Genomic DNA, 18905 nt, shown 5'->3' on the forward strand with positions numbered 1-18905 from the left:
TTTTTTTTTTTTTTTTTTTTTTTTTTTTTTTTTAGTAACTTGGCTTCTTTCCATTTAAATCCTTTCACTATGGAGGGGAATCACTAACTGACAATTTTCCCTTCTTTCCCACCCAAGCCATTTTTCTTTAGTATCTAAATATTAGTAAATATCCTCATTGTCTTCTTTTCTTTACAGACAATAGTGTCAGATTGTTCCTTTGTGGCATCCCTTGCTATCAGTGCTGCGTATGAAAGAAGATACAACAAAAAGTTGATTACAAGGTAAATAGCTGCTATTTTCTAAGATCATCAGATTTAACACAGCTAAGCAGTATGTTCTGTTTAAATTGCTGTCTGTTAAGCTTATTCATGAGTAATATATAAAAAATATTTAGATTAGTATGCTCTACTTTCATCAGTTTTAATTGAGGTTCTCTGTCATACGTTTGGGTACAGTAAAAGCTAGTGTTTGTTTCACCTTTATCTCCCTTGGAATCTTGTGGCTTTACCTCTTCTGAAAGTGAAACTACTTTAAATGTGCTTTGAGAAGAGCAAATAGTCTGGAAAGCTTTGTTTTTAATAGCAGTTTTACTTAGAATGCCTTGTAGGTTTGTTTCTTTGTTATGTCAACTGCTGTACAACAAATAGTTGCTATTAAATCTTGCTGCAGAATGGTAACAACACTGTCTCAATCCAACTTAACAAGCATTCAGTGATAAATTTAGCATGCTTTTGGCAGGCTGTCTGCCAGGAGCCCATTGCCAGACAAGTGTGTGAATGCTATTTCTAGAATTTTGTTTTAACCTATACTTGCTAGAAGGGAATGTGTAACCTTTGTGAGCAGAGAGTTCTGTATCACTGTAGTCTTGAAACCTTTGACTGTCATTCAGGCTAATACTGTATTTTATTGATATTGATACATTTAAAAGTAAGACATCTGCTTGTGTTTCAGTTAGAGAAATTACTGTATAACTCGGGTTTTCTTACTCCGATTAGGAGAGAACTGCATCAGGAATAAGGTCTGAAATATAAAATCTATTTAAACATCATTGCCACTTTTATTAAATTTGAGTGGCTTTGTCATGTAAAATTCCATATTTATCTCTTAGTATAGATTCTAGAAATCCCACTTTTTATGTTATCACTCTGTTGACAGCAGAGTCACTTATGTCACAATTTATGTGTTTTTTTTAACAGTATCATTTACCCTCAGAATAAGAAAGGAGAACCAGAGTATAATCCATGTGGCAAATACATGGTGAAACTTCATATCAATGGTGTACCTAGAAAGGTAAATTTTTGGGGGGGAACTTAATACTCTTACTGTTAAAATAGTCTATTTTAAAAGCTGACAACCAAAGATTTTTTGTGAAGAGAGGAGATGCCTGAAGATAAATGGTAGAGCTTTATAAACTCACAAACATCATTTTCTTTGTGCAGTAAATAGTGGTATAAAATAAAATACCGTAGCAGTCTCTATTGCAGTTCATTTTGAATGATCACTGTGGGAGTTCAAAAATCCAATGGTTGTGTTCATAGATGAGGGGCTTGGGGCAAGTCCTCAAATATTATCAAATGCTAAGATACAACCTCTAGCTTAGGAGGCCTGTTAGTAGCAAAATCCTGGAATCTAAATGACTGATAGAGGGAAGGATCACCTAAGTGTTTCCCCTGCTCTCCATGCTCTCCAGTATATCTTCCCATGGCTGCTTTTTGGTAGGGTGAGTGGCTGTGCTCTACAAAAAGGATTATCCATTCTTGCACAAATAGGATTTGACATGAAAACGTGCTTTCTCAGTAGTGTATTGGTAATAGACTGATGGCAGTGTGAAATATCTGTGCTGGGAAATTGTTTCAGACCACGATGAGTACTGCAGTAATAATCTATACTAATGGGAAGGATAGTCCACATAATTTAAACGAGAAATGTAGATGTTTTTGCAACTGCTCCTTTAATACTTCTTCCTTTCTAGAGAAAAGAAACATAAATTAGGAACTGGGGACTATGGAAGTGATGTGACATGCATTTTGGTCCTTTATAGATCAATGGCTGCAATTCCTCCACTGCACACTGAGCACAATCTATGTTCTTTCTCCTAGTTAGGAGAGGGGTACTGTTAGGCCTTTCTCTGCTTTTCCTAATATTGACAGTCACACTGAGCTTTCCAGCTGGTGTTAAATACTTGACGAGCAAGTTGTGTCTTAACCTCCACTTCCTAAAGAGCAAACCAAGGCAGATGCTGGTCACCCAGTGATGGTGTATGAGACAGCTAACAACAGAACAAGTTGTTCACTATAGGGTAAGCCTCTGATTGGTACAGGTGTCCTCATCTGAAAAAGTGGTCAGATCCGTGCCTTGGAAGCCTAAGTATGTGCCTATGTATTCCTAAGAGTTAAGTTCTGTTATTTTTTTTTTTAAATACTTGCAGGGTACTTCATTAGCTGTAAGATAACTTCTTATTTATTTTGCACAGGTGATCATAGATGACCAGTTACCTGTTGATCATAATGGGGAACTTCTCTGCTCTTATTCTAACAATAAGAATGAACTGTGGGTATCACTAATAGAAAAAGCTTACATGAAGGTCATGGGAGGATATGATTTTCCTGGATCAAATTCTGTAAGTACTAGATAATTTCTAATAAGAAAAAGAATAGATAATCTCTGTCAAGTTTCCTCATTTCTTGTAGTGAAATCAGAATGGAATGCTTGGGAGGTAAGCGTTGGATTTCTTCTGTTTTGTTCTAATTCTTCTTCCTATCACAGACGTGCTTAACTGTGCTCCAGTATGTCAGACTTGAAGGGCAGAGTTAAACTTGTTGTACTAACTGTAGGACTGAGACTTAGAGTTAGAAAGTTATGCTTTATATTGACCCTAGATGAAAGTTTGGAGCAAACTCATACATTTTTTTGCTTCTACCTGTACCAGTAATGCAGATTTTTTGTTTCTAACTGTTATTCTATAGACAGCATGATTCTCCCTTGTTAAGTTGAGCAGCCAGCTAAGAAGGGAGCAGGCTGAAATACTCCATGTTTATGGAGGGAACAAATACTTTGATATAAGAAAGCTTATCTGATTGTTCCACTCATTTATATGAATATGTATCAGGTGCCTATAGTGTGGTTACTTAATAGGCTGTCATAATGCTGCAGCCAAGTTGTTGATGGGGAAACTATTCTTTCAGAGAGTCTGGACTATTCCAGCCCAAATAATCTTTATTCATTACCTAGAAAGGATTTCTGATTTTTCATTCAGACTTACTAAATTTAAGCGTGTCTTTATTCCATTCTAGTTGATGTCTTGATAATTGTGTTCTTTGTGGATGTGATAGGAAGTTATCACCTTCAGAAATGTGATTATTGAAGCAAATGTGGCCTTGCACAAGGGCAGAATGTAGCATACATTTTTCGGTATGTTTATGTCAGTGGAGGGTGCTTTGTTCTGCACAACAGTGCTGAAGAAACGGAATAGCTGTTTGACTTGCATTGTCCTCCTCTAACTTGCTGTCTGGAAAAACAGCTTGACATTTGACATCTAATCTCCACCCCCTGTTCTCCACTACATCACAGCTTCATTGTCTAATCAGTCTATTGTCTGCTGTATTTGCAGTTTGCAAAGTTCCCACCCACCAGTGCTGTTCATGGACTCTGCAAACCTTTACAGTCATTGCTTTTCCTTTGAGGAGCTCAAAGGAAAGGAGAGGAAGCAATGTTTCAAGGAGATAAAATAAGGAGATTAAAGCCTTTTTTTACTGAAAAGCATGACAGTGTCAGCCTTACAAAAAATATATGTATATATTAAAAACCTCTGAAACCCTGAGCCTTAGAAGTAAAACATAAATAATTTAAAATGCATATATAATAGCAAGATTGCAAGTAGTTCTTCTGAGGCTGTAATTTAAAATTCTGTGAATCAAAGAAATAAATAGAACGCATCATAAAACTGATGGAACTTTTCTAATGCTTTCATAACTCTCAAGTTTCAGTTCTTCATCAGCTCAGTTTTATCAGATTTCATACTGTCTTACTCTTGAGTCTTCACATGTAGAGCTATTGTAATAAGTGTCTTTGGTTTCTTTCAAGGTGCTTTGATGGTTACCTGTTCTTTTCTCTGAATGCTTGTATTTCAGAACATCGATCTCCATGCGCTGACTGGTTGGATACCTGAAAGAATTGCTATGCACTCTGACAATCAGGCTTTTGATAGAGATAGCACTTTCAGAATGCTCTATCAGAGGTAGAAGTTTGTTCTTTCTTAACTAATTAAAATGCTTGCTCTGCAGTAGTTGGATTACCAACTTATAGTCATCACAGATCCCTCAGCAGAATCTTGGTACTACAAGTTGTGGTTTGTATAACTTCCACATGCTTTCTGGAAGAAGAAAAAGTGACGTATTGGTGACTTTAATAGCAGAGTAAGATACTATGGAATATTTTTCCTTCCTATTTGATAGGGAAGAAAAAAAACCAGCCAATTTCTTGATGAAGAAAATAAACTGTAGAGTCAGAGAAGTGCAGATGAGAACCATTGTACAACTGAAGTCTTTAAAAAGCAGAAGGAAATATAGGAGGAGTATCCCCCGGAACTTGACTTGCTCTCCCTAGCAAGCAGATCAGTATGGTATTCTTAATCATATCACAAAGTCTTGATTATTATGCTCCAGTTGTAAATCTGGAGGAGTGGCAGAAAACCTGTGTTGGAACTGTGATCCTCATCTTCATACTTGTTGTAACACAATTCTACTTAGGGTGAAAGATCCAGTGTAAAGTAAACGTCAGCTAGCAAGTACTTAAATTTATTTCTCAACTGTTCTGTGCAACCAGTTCCTTTTGTATCTCAAGGCAGTAGAAGGGGGATATTGTTGACTGAAAGAGCCCCATTCATGATGGGAGAGTGGAATTATTTCCATAGTGCTTTTTCAGTAGTTTAGGAACTCACACTTAATGGTCAGCTTTTCAGATAGGTGTTCTGACATTGCAGTTTGTAGGTGTGGCTGCAATTAGTGAGATCTAGTCATCATAGCTTCACTGTTGTTGTTAATCTGTGCTACGCTGACAGTCTGTAGTCCATTGACTGTGAACTGTGCAGGGTTATACAGTACCTTGAGAGCATACTTGGATTGTATCATGTTGTAGGAAACAGTAGCAGATCTTCATAACAGTGATCACTGTGAACAACTGCAATTCAGAATAATTGCAGAACTCAGCTGCTGTTTGACAGTTCAAATCCTGTAGGAATGACACTGAGTGACACAAAGCTGGAATGTGGGCACGTGCAGGAATCTATGATTATTGATTTACTTTCCAAGTTTGTGAAGCCCCATCAAAACCCTGGGGTCAATAGAGTTCACTCACTGTATGCAGTGATTTGAGTAAGTGTTGATGAAACCATTTCTGTGTTCAGGTGAAGATCTGTGAGTATTTTTAATAAGTGACACAGATTTATTTTAGATATTTTAGAATTACAAATGCTTATTTTTATGTTATAATGATAATAGCTATTTATTTCACATGCAGCCTGTACTTAAATATTGGAAGAAAATAGTGCTGTTTTCTGAAGCATCTTCAAGTGTGATTTCTGCTTACAATAAACAACCTGTATTCCTATAAAGTAGGATCATACTAACAGTGTGCAAACATGCCATTACAGTATCTGTCAAATGTTAGTTTGCAGCTGTTAAAAATAGCTTAATTAAAATGTTCTCTCTTTTTTTTTTTAATAGGTTTCATAAAGGAGATGTCCTTATCACAACAGCAACAGGCGTGATGTCTGAAGAGGAAGGAGAAAAATGGGGTTTAGTTCCAACCCATGCCTATGCAGTCTTGGATATAAGAGAACATAAGGTACCAAGTAAAACTGAATGATTTTTTCAGATACCAGCTTGAAACCTTTGTCCAAGATGGATTGCTACTGATTTTTAGTTTATTTTGTCTTAAGCTTTCCAGGATTTCCCAGTAAAACTCAATGATGCTATTTCCTTAAGATGCTGGACCCTATTCCACGTTCAGATAAATGAAAACATAACCTTGATAAGGTGAATCCAGCAGTTTTACTTTGTATTTCCTCAGGGACTTAGATTCCTCCAGCTGAAAAATCCATGGAGCCACTTACGTTGGAAGGGACGATACAGTGAAAATGACACAAGAAGTTGGACCCCAGATCTACAGAAATACTTGAACTTTGATCCAAGAACAGCACAGAAAATAGACAATGGTAATAAGGCATAAAAAGTCACTGAATGTTCAAATAATGCAGACCTTGGTAGTTTATCCCTGCAGAAAGGTGGAAAGAAACACTTAAGAACAAGGAACAGGTGGAGTAACTGAGGAAACCCTTTTGTTTAATGCCACTTCATTTTGACAACAGTATGCATCCAAGTCCATTGGAGTTTAGCATTTCATTATGAACTTCATGCAGTGTGTAAGAATAGCAGTCCTGGCTTTCGGTAGTTAGGAGAGATTAGCTCATTACAGATCCATTCAGTAAGGAATTGGTGCATCTGTAGAGTCTCATAGTTAAAATTGATATGAAGTTACATTAACAGTTTTAAGGAAGTTATTTTTCTGACTGGATTTTCCTGCTGATTTTCTAAAAGTCTGAAGTCTAAATATATAGCTGTTCTGACCGTGTATCTTTCTAGTGCTGCAAGACCTGTGAGTGCCAGTATCAAAGACCTATTTGAGAGTTCATTTCATCAGGAGTCTGTCAGTATGTAGGTGGTGGTGCTGGTTGGAGTTGCAATTAAATGAGCTGTAGAGTGTTAAAATTACACAGGAATTGTAAAGATGAAGCAGATGCGGGGTGCTAAAGCAAGTCCCATAAAGAAGTACCTTAGAAATACAATTCAGGATACTCACATTAATTGAATAGTTCACTGTGTTGCTAAACTGGTTTGTTGAACTGGGATAACCTGTCTTTTTTTTTTTTTTTTCCAGAAACTTAGGAAAGAATAAGGCAGCTCAGTATCAATTAGTGATGTCCTTATTGGATAGCACAGAGGTTCTCTCATGCCCTCTGATTAATGCTTGAGAATGAAAATGTCTTGTCAGCTTCAGAAAGAACCCAGTGTTAAAGATAAGCAGAGATTCTAACTAACTTGTCTATCTTGGTTTAACTTGTTTGCTTTGTGAGTTAAGTTTAACTTTAGGAATGCAGGCAGTGCAGATGTTACTACTCTGTTTCATAGAAATGTGGGGTTTATATCAGCTGTACTTTTTGCCTGAAAAGAGGCTTCTGAAAAATGAGTAAATTTAACATTTCTGGTAAGCAAACAATAACAGCAATTTCTTTTTAGGGATTTTCTGGATTGCCTGGGAGGACTTGTGCCAGTACTACGATGTTATTTATTTGAGTTGGAACCCTGGTCTTTTTAAAGAATCTACATGTATTCACAGGTTGGTCCAAGAGATAAACTTCTGTGTCAATATAATGCTAAATGTCTTGATGAGGTGTTTCCTTTCTTCCATTTTTTTTCTCACTGCTGAAGAGGTTGGGCTCAAGAGCATGGTTGGAGTCCAGCTGTACTATTCTAAATTCTGAGCTCAGGCTTCTGTTTTGAGGTTTTCCATAACACTGTCGAAACTCCTGTGATCTTTGTGACGATACTGTAGACCTGAGGTTGTATAAGTGGATGCTGACCTCAGTACCACATCTCTATATTAGAACAGAAATTAGATTTGTGCACAGTCCGTGTTAGTTTACTTAGTCACTAGGCAGTGCTTCAGTGACCTAACTTTTATTTGGAATTCATTTTACTGGCAGTTCCAAGCCATTTGTGCAGTGCATGTTGTCTTTACAAGGTATATTTGCTCATGTCGTAGGAGTCAAAGTCCATTTCTCACCAGTTGTAGTTTTATGTTGCCTTCTTTAGCCATCAATTTATTTGAACATGATACTTGTTCTCCCTCTGGTATTCATTTCATTCAGTCTTTTTCTAATCCAGTTAGAAGACAAGTGCCTCTGTTTCTGGAAATGAGGGTTTATTTGTTTCTCTGCTGCAGTATACCACGCTTCACCCCTGCTTCCCCATGCCTTCTGTATGCGTTAGCTCTGCGCGAGCTCCATCATCAATAGCACAACTTCTCAACTTCTCTGTAAGGCTCCTTCCACCTTTGTGTTCAGACTAATTCCAAGAAGTGCTGTCTTGGAGCAAGATGAGATGAATATTCACACTCAATCGTCTTCTACTCTGTGTTTCCTTGTATTATTAATGATTGTCATACCTCTGCATAGGGCAGTGCCTAGCACAGTGACATCTGCCATAAATAGTGGCATAACAACAGAGATAAATTGAAGCTTAGTTAATAATGCAGCCATTCACAAATGCTGTTTGGTTCAAAGGGGTGAGAAGGGTCGATGACACAAATAGCTTTATCCATTTCTGTTCCCAGAGTGTCACGCTCAGTGTTGTCATCAGCACTTTTTTTTCCCCCGTTTTCCTTGCCTAGACAGTTCCTGAGGCAGGTTTTGTAATAGGGTACCTCGAGGTACCAGGCACCTTTCCAAACATTAAGCAGATTGTTATTCAGAAGTTTACCTGAATATAGAAATCTGTAGGGGAGGGGGAAAAAGAAAAAGCAAGCTTTTGGACATAAAAGCTCACAAGAAGCATCGTGCAGTTAGAGAAGTCTAAATCTCTTTGTTTTCAAAACTGATCTGATGCAATGTCTGCATTGCTCCTAGTACTTGGGATGCAAAGCAAGGCCCAGTGAAGGATGCTTACAGCCTGGCCAACAACCCGCAGTACAAGCTGGAGGTGCAGTGCCCACAGGGTGGAGCTGTGGTCTGGGTGCTGCTGAGCAGACACATCACGGATAAGGTGGGAGTTCTCTTGCTTTCCACATTCTGAGCTCTGTAGTACCTGCTGTGATATTACTGCTCACATTTACATGTTCCAGGTATGGCTATATGCATAAACTTTAAATTCTGCTGTACGGATACCTGCTTTCAAGATGGTTGAGATAGACTCAGCGTAAAAATTGAGTGAGGTGATTACATTCCACCACTGGAGTACCAAAGGAATTCTGACTCCCAAGGGCCTGAACTTCTTTCAGTTAATTAGTGGTAGCTGGTTTAATTCAGGCATTTTAAAAAGATGAACATAAATATTGGACCATAGCGTGTGGTCATCAAAGGGATGGGAGAACGTGTGTTTGATTTACATTTAATGTTGGTTACGTTCCACAGAAGCTTGTAACTCCACTTGTGTTTTTTTTTATAGGATGACTTTGCACATAATAGGGAATTTATTACTATGGTCGTATACAAGACTGATGGCAAAAAAGTTTACTATCCAGGTTAGTATACCTCAGCTGTCAAAAAAGATGATGCTGAAGAATAAATGAACACTTGCAGAGAGTTCTCTGGGAAAGAGAGGCACAGTTTGTTTTCATGCTGCAAAGCTCATTCTGTGAGGTCAGTCTTCTGATGTAGTCATTCAGCCCTTTGACCACCTTGACAGACTGATGGAAGGAATAAACCAAGCTGTATGCGCTTAAGATCTTAACCCTACTTGATTTTTGGAGCTTTATTGCAGCTGCAAAAAGGCCATGTATGTTTTATTCCAAGAAAGACAGTAGATCTGAGACACAGAAGCTGATGCTCATGTAACAGGTAATAGGAGCTGTTACAGTTCTTCTGAACGAAGAGTGGAACTTGGGTTGGTTTGTTTGTTTGTTTTCCTACTGGAATAGCTGATAATGGTTGTGGGGTTCATCTCTGTCTTGTTCAGTGTACTCTGCCAACCAGTTTGCCTAGAATCCAAGCCAGCTTTCTGTAGAAAACGCCCACTGAGACCTTCCCAAAACATCAGGTTTTGCACGAGCTGATCTTGTTAAAGAATTTGCTTGTCCTTACTGCCCAAGACATGCTTGTGATGCTGTTAATTGTAACACTGCTTATTTTATGTGTGTTAGACTGAAAACATTCAGGTCAGCAACCAATGCACTTCTGTACACTGGAGGGAACTATTCTGCTGTGCTTGAAAAACAGTTTTCCAGCAGGACCATTAAGGAGATCTGGATGACTTGTCTGTTTTTTCTTGATAACCGAACTCTTTCATAAACTTCTAAGCTCACGAGCTCAAACTCATTTGAAACCTTTTTCCATGGAAATAGATTTGTCAAGCTGCAGTATTATTTTTACCATCTGTTAAAATGAGATCAGAACTAAACAGGTTAATCCTTTGGCACCGAGACAGGGATTCCCCATTTCTAAGCTTCTTGTTGTTTTATTTTAATCCTTCTCCCATGTTGCTTTGTGGAAGAAAACAAAGGAACTGATCCTGGGCCTATTCAAGTAATTGGCTAGACTTGTCTCTGCTTGACTAAAATTGAAAGAATTCTGGAAATAACCAATTAGAGCCCAGATAACAAATTGCATTGTGTAATTGTGAAAGAAAAATGTTTGGGATGCTTATAATAAATACTGTTTGTATTGTGTGGTGATCCTAGGAGAATGGAGATGTGGTTTTGTTTCTCAAAGGCGTGAACATATTGCAGAGTCTTGTCTACCAACTGCAGCTGCCCTGTCAACAGAGAAGGGAGCTTCTCTAGCAGGCTCCTCAGGTTTTTGTAGAGTGCTCAAAGATTCCTTATCTTTTTCTTTACATTTCAACATAATCACAGTAGAACTCCTTTGAACAGAGACGTTGGTGACAGCTGGACAAGTAGTTCTCTCAAGTCATTGAAGCTGTACTTTCAAGTGCAGAATTTGTCCTGTCATGTGTGATGTACATCTTCAGAAAATGACAGTTGCTCTTATGTGTCCTTGCTTTCTGAAGCTCCTTTCTTCTGAAAGCACTCAAGTCTGCTTGTAGTCTAAACACAGTACCAACAGTCTGAGCAGAATTCATTGATTATAAATGGCTGAGGGGTTTCTTTGACTGGGAGAAGTGCTCATTCTTTTCTTTTTCAGCTGATCCTCTTCCATATATTGATGGCATTCGGATCAACAGTCCTCATTATCTGACCAAGATAAAGCTGACCTCTCCAGGGACCCATACATTTACGTTAGTGGTGTCTCAGTATGAGAAACAAAACACCATCCATTACACCATCAGGGTACGTACTGCTGGTTTCATAATAAATGTGAATAATTATACTGTAAAGTGTCCTCTATTTGTAAATGAGTGAGTGCACTTCTGGGTCCATGTTGTTACTTGGAGGAGGGAGGCTACGAATGTTGGAGTGGAATCACTGGATGATGTGTTTGGTAATGTTCTCCATTGTAGCTGAGGCAATATAGGGTGCCAGTACAATACAGTGGTGGTGGGGAACTCCTCTTCTTTTGCCATCAGCCAGGACCTCTCCTTTTCCTCTGAAATGCCTTCTGATAAGAGATGGGTAAGATAGGAAGAGGTGACTGGAGCCCAAGTACTAAAGCTGCATTTCCTTTGTGGTTGTTTCTAAATAGAGCAAGTATCTAAAAAATCTTCGTAGGCAGTTCTGTTTGTTTTCTTTTAATGTCATGAGAAATGCCTGACGGGTGACCACCTCCTGCTTTTACCACACAGGTGTATTCCTTGTGCAAGTTTACCTTTTCCAAGATTCCTACACCTTACACCACTTCCAAACGGGTAAGGAATTTTTTTTAGTTACTAAGTAATGATTCTGGGTTAGGTTTTCCATGTTTGAGATGTACAGGGTTCCTAAATATAATTTTCCACTCATGTCCAGAAATGCCAGCTTAGGCTGTGTTCTCAAAAACTAAACTTCTTAATTAAGAACATCAACTAGAGCTTAATGTAAGCATACCTGGTGCAAGACCAACCCTGTACTTAGGTTTCATATAACTTGCCAAACAATTAGCTGCTTTAAGCGTTGTTCATAACAACAAAAAAGCCTTTGGTAGCTGGCTGACTCTTTATACTAGGAAGGATAGCAGCTTAAATTTTATCAGTAAGAGACTCCTATCCAGTATATAAGCTTTATCTTCATCAGAGAGTGTTAGAGCTGTACTGGTGCAGATACAAAATCAATCCTTTGTAGAACAGACTGACCTTTGGAGTAACAACCCGTGCCCTAATATGTAATGAGTGTGCAGAGAGTTGTGCACTTTATCAAAAGAAAGTGAGCAATTTTCTTCCAAACTTCCTGGCACAGTAGGGCATAAGCAGCAGAGGCGAAGCAAAGGCACCACTGCTGAGATGTGACCATTCTATGTAAGTCCATTTGTCACAAGACCTTACAGGCCTTATATTTTGCTATCTCAGAGGTCTGTAATCACTAGGATAAGCACTCACACTGTCAAATAGGAATGAGACAGCATACATACAGATGGTGTATTTCATATAGAAATGCTCCCTGAGAGTAGATCAGCAGTAGTGGCAAGAGAAAATACTTGGCTAGAATAAGTGAGAAGCCCAGGTGGTCTGGAGGCCACATGCTGCTGTTATTATTGTCCTTGAATCTCACCAGCTCAGGAGCACAGTAGGTAGCTAGAGAGATTCCTGGGAGCAATGTGACCAATTGTCAGTTGCTTAAGAAACCACTGTCACCTGTAGCTCTAAAAAACTGAGCTTACTTTGGAAGAATGGTTTAAGAAGAGAAAAATGCACCAAAGATGATGTGCCTGCTTAAGACATGTCATCTGTTTTATGCTGTGTTAGTTTCAAAAGAGATTTAAGTACATGGAAGCCTCCTGTTAACTAGCTGGAGACACCTGTCTGCCATTCAAATGAAAGGCATGTTTTATCTGGCCATGACTGGCTCTGTCTAAATGATTAAATACAGAAGGCTAGTTGCCTGTTTAATGCTTGTTTGGTAACTGTATTGCAGTCATTGCATTTAAAGACAAGCAGATAATGAATTCACAATTTTCCAGTCAAAGAAAGCACCGTTGAGATGGCTTGCACTAAAGCTGGGTGGTCATCTGTTGTGCTAGCACAGCTGGGGTGGGATTCTACAACTGAGGTAGAAAAGGCCTGGAAATTCACAGCAGCCTCAGGTTGTGTGGTGGGGGAAGAAATCCCCCTTGTCTTCCTGATGTGTCACCTTCGAGGGTTTTGGACACTGAGTAGAGAAACTAAATCAGAGGAAAAATTGTTGATCTCTGATGGTTTGACAGAGAGGGGAGGGAAGTAACATACAGGGACTGCAGCTCAGCTATAACTGTGCGAATGCCTGGCATGTCTTAGAACTTTCATTTAATGACCAGCAGGAGGAACTTGCAAACAGATGGCCCGTTCCTTAAAATCTGAGCAACATTCTGTCTCTTGTATTTCTTTGTCCTTTTGGAGTCCGTCCTTATGGACATCTTTGTCTCACTAGCACTGCTTCTCAGAGCGCATGGTGGTGAATGGGCAGCGCTGGAGGGAGAGATTTTCAAAGCAAAGGCTACAAAACCTGGTCTTTAGAGCTGAATAATATTACCTTATGAGAGATCTAAGGCTTTGAGTCAGGTAGTTAAACTTGCTGAATCTGATCAAATTCTGGCTTTCACTTCCTCTTTAAAGATTCCAAGATTGCTGTAGTCAGGGACAAATGAAGTGAGAGGCACTTCAAGTCTTGCATCACTTATCTATACACAAATTCTCAGGATATAAAACATTTTCTGTACTTTTGACTTTTTAGGTTAATGGACAGTGGAAAGGTCACAGTGCTGGAGGATGTGGAAACTTCAGAGACAGCTACAAAAATAACCCTATCTATCAATTCCAGCTGGACAAGAGTGGGCCATTACTAATTGAGCTGCGTGGACCAAGGTTTGTCATACATACTTCTCAACACAGTGAAAGTATCGTGCACTAAGGATAAATTATCAGAGTCCTCCAAGGGTTGGATGAGAAGATCCTGGAAAAGCCAGAGATAATAAATGGGAAGCAGCTATATTAAGCTTTTTATTAAGCAGGTACAGCACTGTTTGTTTCTAACCTTGGCATCAATGCTAAAAGCTAAACACAGGTTCTTAAATAACAGCCTGTGCAGTAGCTTCAGCTCTGTCAGTGCATCTACTCTGTGACTGGCAGATCAGGAGGAAGAACTGGATGTCAGTGCCCTGTGAAGAGTCTTTCATAGTGAAAGCTTCTTCCCAAAGTTGCAAGTAATACTTACAGGCTCTCAACTGTTACTGTGGTAGAGTGGACCTTTATTAAATTATTGCACCTCAGCTCTGGAAGAGGGTTCAGGAGGGCCAGGTTTTGGAGGGGATATTCAAGAAAGTAGAATATAAAATAGGTCTTACTTAGAATGTGGTTCAAGTGGTATGATCCTCTCAACCCCTTTGCAATACTTGTCAGTATGCCTAATGATAGCTAATAAAGGGGAAGGGGAAGCACTTTCTCACTTCTGGTAGTCCTATACTAAAGTTATGGAGGTCAGATTCCTTCAGCAAGATTTATCTGCCTCAAGATACCAGTGTACAGTGCTTCTAAATAGCAGCAGCTCCTGCCATGCAGTCATCATGTGATCAATTTTTTCACAAAGCTGCACAGTGACACCACAGAATAGTAGTATGTTTCTATCCACCTTCCCTTTGAGGAAACTCTCTCATGAAATGCACATGAGCGAGTTTCCTTGAAGGTGTGGCTCTCCCACTCCACTCATTAAGCATTTCTTTTCCTGCTTGCATTTTCTGCATTTGTAGACCATACCTGACTAGTTTGACTGACAGGGCCAGCAGTGCCTGTCACATTTATGAAGACGTAGTAGACAAATTGTCCCAGGTTGCAGTGAAACATGAGAATTGTGCTGAGATCACCAACGTTCACGTTCCTGGGATGGTGATCAGATTGCAGCCCAAAACCTGTACGCATGTCACTGCAAGTGTAACCACATGGGCTCTGCTTTGGTGTAGAGGCAAAAAGCTAACAGATTTTTTCAGATAGAGTTCTGAAACCAAAAATGCATCTTCCTCCAAATTGTACATTCATGTCATGGTAAGCTTCACTCATATTTCTGTCACCAGTGTTGCAAAACTTAAATGTATTCCAGCTATACAGTCTTCACAAACTTACTCTCCTCCTGCTAGCCCTGATTCCCCAAATAATTGAAGTAATGGTCTGTCACTTGGTTGCAGGCAGTACAGTGTTGGGTTTGAAATTGTCACTGTGTCAACAGTAGGAGATCCTGGTTCCTATGGCTTTCAGAAGAAGAGCAGCGGGGACTACAGGTAATAAGTAGTTGATTAATGAAATCTTCACTGCTTGAAACACTTCATACCTTGGATGTAAGAAAATCGCTCTTTTATTGTAGGTGTGGATTTTGCTACCTGGAAGTGGAGAACATCCTTGCTGGAGTCTACAACATTATCCCCACCACATTCCTGCCTCAACAAGAGGGTCCTTTTTTCTTGGATTTTAATAGCACTTCTCCTCTTAGGGTATCGCAGCTTCAGTGAGGAGACAGACCCAGACATTGCTGCTTAAGGACTATTTTTGAACTGGCCTACAGGTGAATAACTTACTGCAGATATGCATAAAATAGAATTGCATCCTAAGTTATAGCCAAGAACACAGTCACCAATTTGGCAGTTGATTGTGACAGAAAATTAGCTGTGGTTTTTGCTGCTACAGTATCGGTGTAAGCACTGTTCAGCAGGCTTGTGAACAAGCTAAAGTGTTACTTCCAGACAAACTGGAAGAATGTAAGACTGTAATTTGTTGCAGTTTTTCTACATTTCAAATCAAAATCTAGTGAGTTCAAAGAAAAACTAACACTGAAATTCTCTTCTCCTGAAGTACAAGGGTCTATGGGTTGAAGATTTTATTCTGAAATGTAAAAATGTAAGAAAAATATTCTTGTGTATTCTGCTTATTCATTCTCAGGCCCAAATATGAAGTAAATGCCATTTATATCGCTGCCTTGAATGTTTACAGCATTGAAGCACTTCTCACATTTAAATTTGAGTTCACTACTGCTGAGCACATATTCCAGCCTGCCACTATCCTGTTCAGCTCATCTCAAGTATGTACATAGGAGTAAAAGAGAAGGAAGACCCCAGCTTTAGCTACTTCTAAAAAAGCAAAGGATTGGCAAAGGATTCACCCTTATCACCTGTTATTTTGAATTACTTTAGTGCACATCATAGCACAAAGTAGATATGGCTTTCTTAGTGCAAGCTGCCAGACCCTGCCTGCTGGGGATCAGCATTGAGAGGGGCAAGGTAACCAACAGCAGTGAGCAGAGCACGCCCTTCACATGGCAGGGGGAAAGGTTTTCAGCCAGAGGTGTGCTGTGAGATTCTCTGCACCTACTGAAGCAGCCTCATTTGCTGGTGCTGCTGGAGAGTGAACTACCCACCATCAGCACAGTAGCAAGGAGATGTTTTATCCTTGTTACAAGTACGTGGCTCACAGGAGAAGGATCGTTTAAGCCTCCTCCCTTCCTGAGCTACAGCTGCTAGGCGGGGGCTTGCTGCTCCTATTATAGAAGAGCTCTCTTCCAGAAGGTGGCTTTTGCTTCTAAATTGAAACTGATTTAAAACAGTGTACAGTTGGCCAGTGGCAGCAGAAACAGGGTTAAAATTCTTAAGAAAGCAGTGGAATTGGGATTACTCCAGGAAAAAAAAAATGTAGAAGGCTACTGCCTGCATTCTTCCTTTAGCCTATCAGATATACACACATACAATATGAAAGAGGATTAAAGGTAGCTGAATTCTCCTTCTTAAATCAAATACTAAATGATCTTAATTATGTGGGTATTTTTTTTTCCTTGAATGACAGACAGAACTGCATGTGATGGTTGTGGAAAAGGGTGCTTCTAAAGCTACCACAGGAAGCTCTTAGCCCTTCCACTTTGGCAAGTTTGCAAGCAAAAAGGTGGTATTTTCAGAACACAGGTGCCACTAGTTTGTTAGGAAACTGAGCATGTGCTACAGGAGAACTAGAAATACCCTCAGAAGTCTCTTTGCCCTCCCTAGAAAGTCTGAGCTCCTTCTTACTTCATCTCTATTGTGAAGCAGCTGCTTAACAAACGTCTGGCTTTCAAAAGACAGTGAGTTCACCTGCCTTTTTGGACTGCAGTTTCTCAGAGACCATCTGAGCCTTGTGCTGACCTGTCACTTGTGACTTACCTTCTTTTGCAGCATATCAACACAGGGAACAGCATGGGCATAAGCTGAGCAAAAACCCATTGGGTTCTTTGTGGCTATGCTAGGCTTCTGGGTGCATCCAGCTGTGCCAAGGACTCTTCCTCCCTACAAAATTTAAACTTTGTTTGCTCACCCATTCCCTGTAAAAGCGTGCTATTTGTTTAGCTCAGGTTAAACCAGAGCTGTGCTCCTGCGACAGCTAAACTTTCAAAATTACAAAAGGCAGAGGCCAGAACTGCCAACCTTCAGCCCTAAGCTGAAGACATAGGTTATTCTATTCTTTCCCTCACCTCACTGCTATGATTACACTGCAGCATTTATCTCTAATGACAGAATATTAGATACTGAGTTAGGCTTGGAAAGGTTGTGCAGCAAGACTTCCAGAAAGGAGCATGGGCTGTAGAGAGGGGAACTGAAAGAGCTGCACAGCCACAGCTTATGTAGTGGGTAGGTGGGCAAGGGTACATTCCCACATCACTTTCAGCTTGACATTTATGACCCTCTTCTCTGCTTTTTAAACATGAAAATACAGAACCTCATTAAATTCACCAACAAGCATACTTCACTCTATTAATGTACATTGTGTGACAATTGAAAACTGTCCAAGCTGCAAAACAAGGCAGCCAAATACCAATGAAAGCTGGTTGTTGTGAGGATCTCTAAGAGGATTTGCACTTTCTTTGATTCACTGAGGGAAAATTACAGTAAATAGATCATTTTAAGTTCTGTCACTGGTGCTAAGGGACAATTGGAGAACCCTCTTCAGAAGTTTTAATGTTTTCCATGCTTATACACGGAGAAGGCTTTTCAGTATTTTGGTTTGGGGTTTTTGTTTTAAATCTTACCTTAGAGCTCCATCCAAGACCCTATGTGCTGCTGTTGATACCTCAGGGTGAGCCACCCCCTTCCAGCACAGGCATCTCTGTGATTGTTGTGTTGGGAATGCATGGTCTGATTCTGAAGGACTCATCAATTTTCCAAGGCTTTCTGCAATTCAATACATGGATGAATGGTAACAACACTTCCTATCGCATCTGCCTCATGAGTCTGAGTTTCAGTCCTACTTTCCTGATGCAAATTTCACTGAACTGTTTTCTACAGTAATTACACAGTTGACCATGTGAGCTATGAGGTATTGGAACAACCAGCTGCTTAGAATTAAATCTATGTACAGAACCATAGAAGTCAAACAAGAGCATATTAAATCGTGTGATAATGCCAAAGAGTAAAAGAATTCCTACATTAACTTGCTTTATACATTCTTACTGCTCACAAGTACTACGATACACCAGAAGCTTATTTTTATACCCATGAGGGCAGCTACTGTCACGTTACATATCAGGATACGTAAAGATTCCAACAGAAAAGTAACTGGAAGAAGCTTGTCAATTTGCCTGTGCTCCCCAGTGATGTCATTTAAGTCTGTCGTATTTATAATTACAGCTTTTACAGAGTTTAAAATAAAATGAGTTTTCCATTGATTTAATAGACCCGTTTGTGCCTGTTTGCTTGTACATCTGAAGTGTGGTTTACCTGCTGAGCATCGGTGTCACCAAAGGAAGAGTGCTGCAGTGAGCTCCTCGCGCTGACCTGGAGCTGCGCTGCGGCTGTGTGGGCACGCAGCTTCTGCACCCTCCCACGCCTCCACAGCAACGGCTTCAAGCTGCTGGGAGCTGAATCCAACAATCCCAGCAAGCACAAGGCAGCGCACGCAACTTTCTCTGATCCTGCTGAACACAGCATTATTCGTACGCAGCTGCGCAAGTCTCTGGTCACAACCAGCACTGGGAGAGGAAAGCTGATAGCAGAATGTTTAAAAAGCAACAACAACAACCAGAAAAGAGCAATAGATACTGACTGACAAAAATAGATACTCGGCCTGAAGCTCCTCTGT

The 18905-nt window shown here is 39.8% G+C and overlaps 1 protein-coding gene across 3 annotated transcripts in view; it reads left to right on the top strand.

Moving 5' to 3' along the window:
* CAPN7 (calpain 7) overlaps nucleotides 1-18501 on the top strand; it is a 28935-nt gene extending 10434 nt beyond the window's left edge. For 2 of the 3 annotated variants that reach the window (XM_042816698.1, XM_042816700.1), the window contains 14 exons: nucleotides 178-263; nucleotides 1179-1272; nucleotides 2456-2602; nucleotides 4113-4219; nucleotides 5706-5826; nucleotides 6052-6196; nucleotides 7278-7377; nucleotides 8666-8801; nucleotides 9204-9279; nucleotides 10898-11043; nucleotides 11496-11558; nucleotides 13555-13685; nucleotides 14999-15091; nucleotides 15175-18501. In XM_042816698.1, coding sequence (XP_042672632.1) covers nucleotides 178-263; nucleotides 1179-1272; nucleotides 2456-2602; nucleotides 4113-4219; nucleotides 5706-5826; nucleotides 6052-6196; nucleotides 7278-7377; nucleotides 8666-8801; nucleotides 9204-9279; nucleotides 10898-11043; nucleotides 11496-11558; nucleotides 13555-13685; nucleotides 14999-15091; nucleotides 15175-15319 — 1590 coding nt within the window. In that variant the 3' untranslated portion in view covers nucleotides 15320-18501. The remainder of the gene's footprint in view (nucleotides 1-177; nucleotides 264-1178; nucleotides 1273-2455; nucleotides 2603-4112; nucleotides 4220-5705; nucleotides 5827-6051; nucleotides 6197-7277; nucleotides 7378-8665; nucleotides 8802-9203; nucleotides 9280-10897; nucleotides 11044-11495; nucleotides 11559-13554; nucleotides 13686-14998; nucleotides 15092-15174) is intronic. The other variant, XM_042816701.1, reaches the window with a different exon arrangement.
* Nucleotides 18502-18905: the final 404 nt, after the last annotated feature.

Source organism: Centrocercus urophasianus, unplaced genomic scaffold (assembly GCF_019232065.1).
Source record: "Centrocercus urophasianus isolate 14NV4802_14NV808 unplaced genomic scaffold, USGS_Curo_1.0 seq_16, whole genome shotgun sequence".
Taxonomy (NCBI): Eukaryota; Metazoa; Chordata; class Aves; order Galliformes; family Phasianidae; genus Centrocercus; species Centrocercus urophasianus.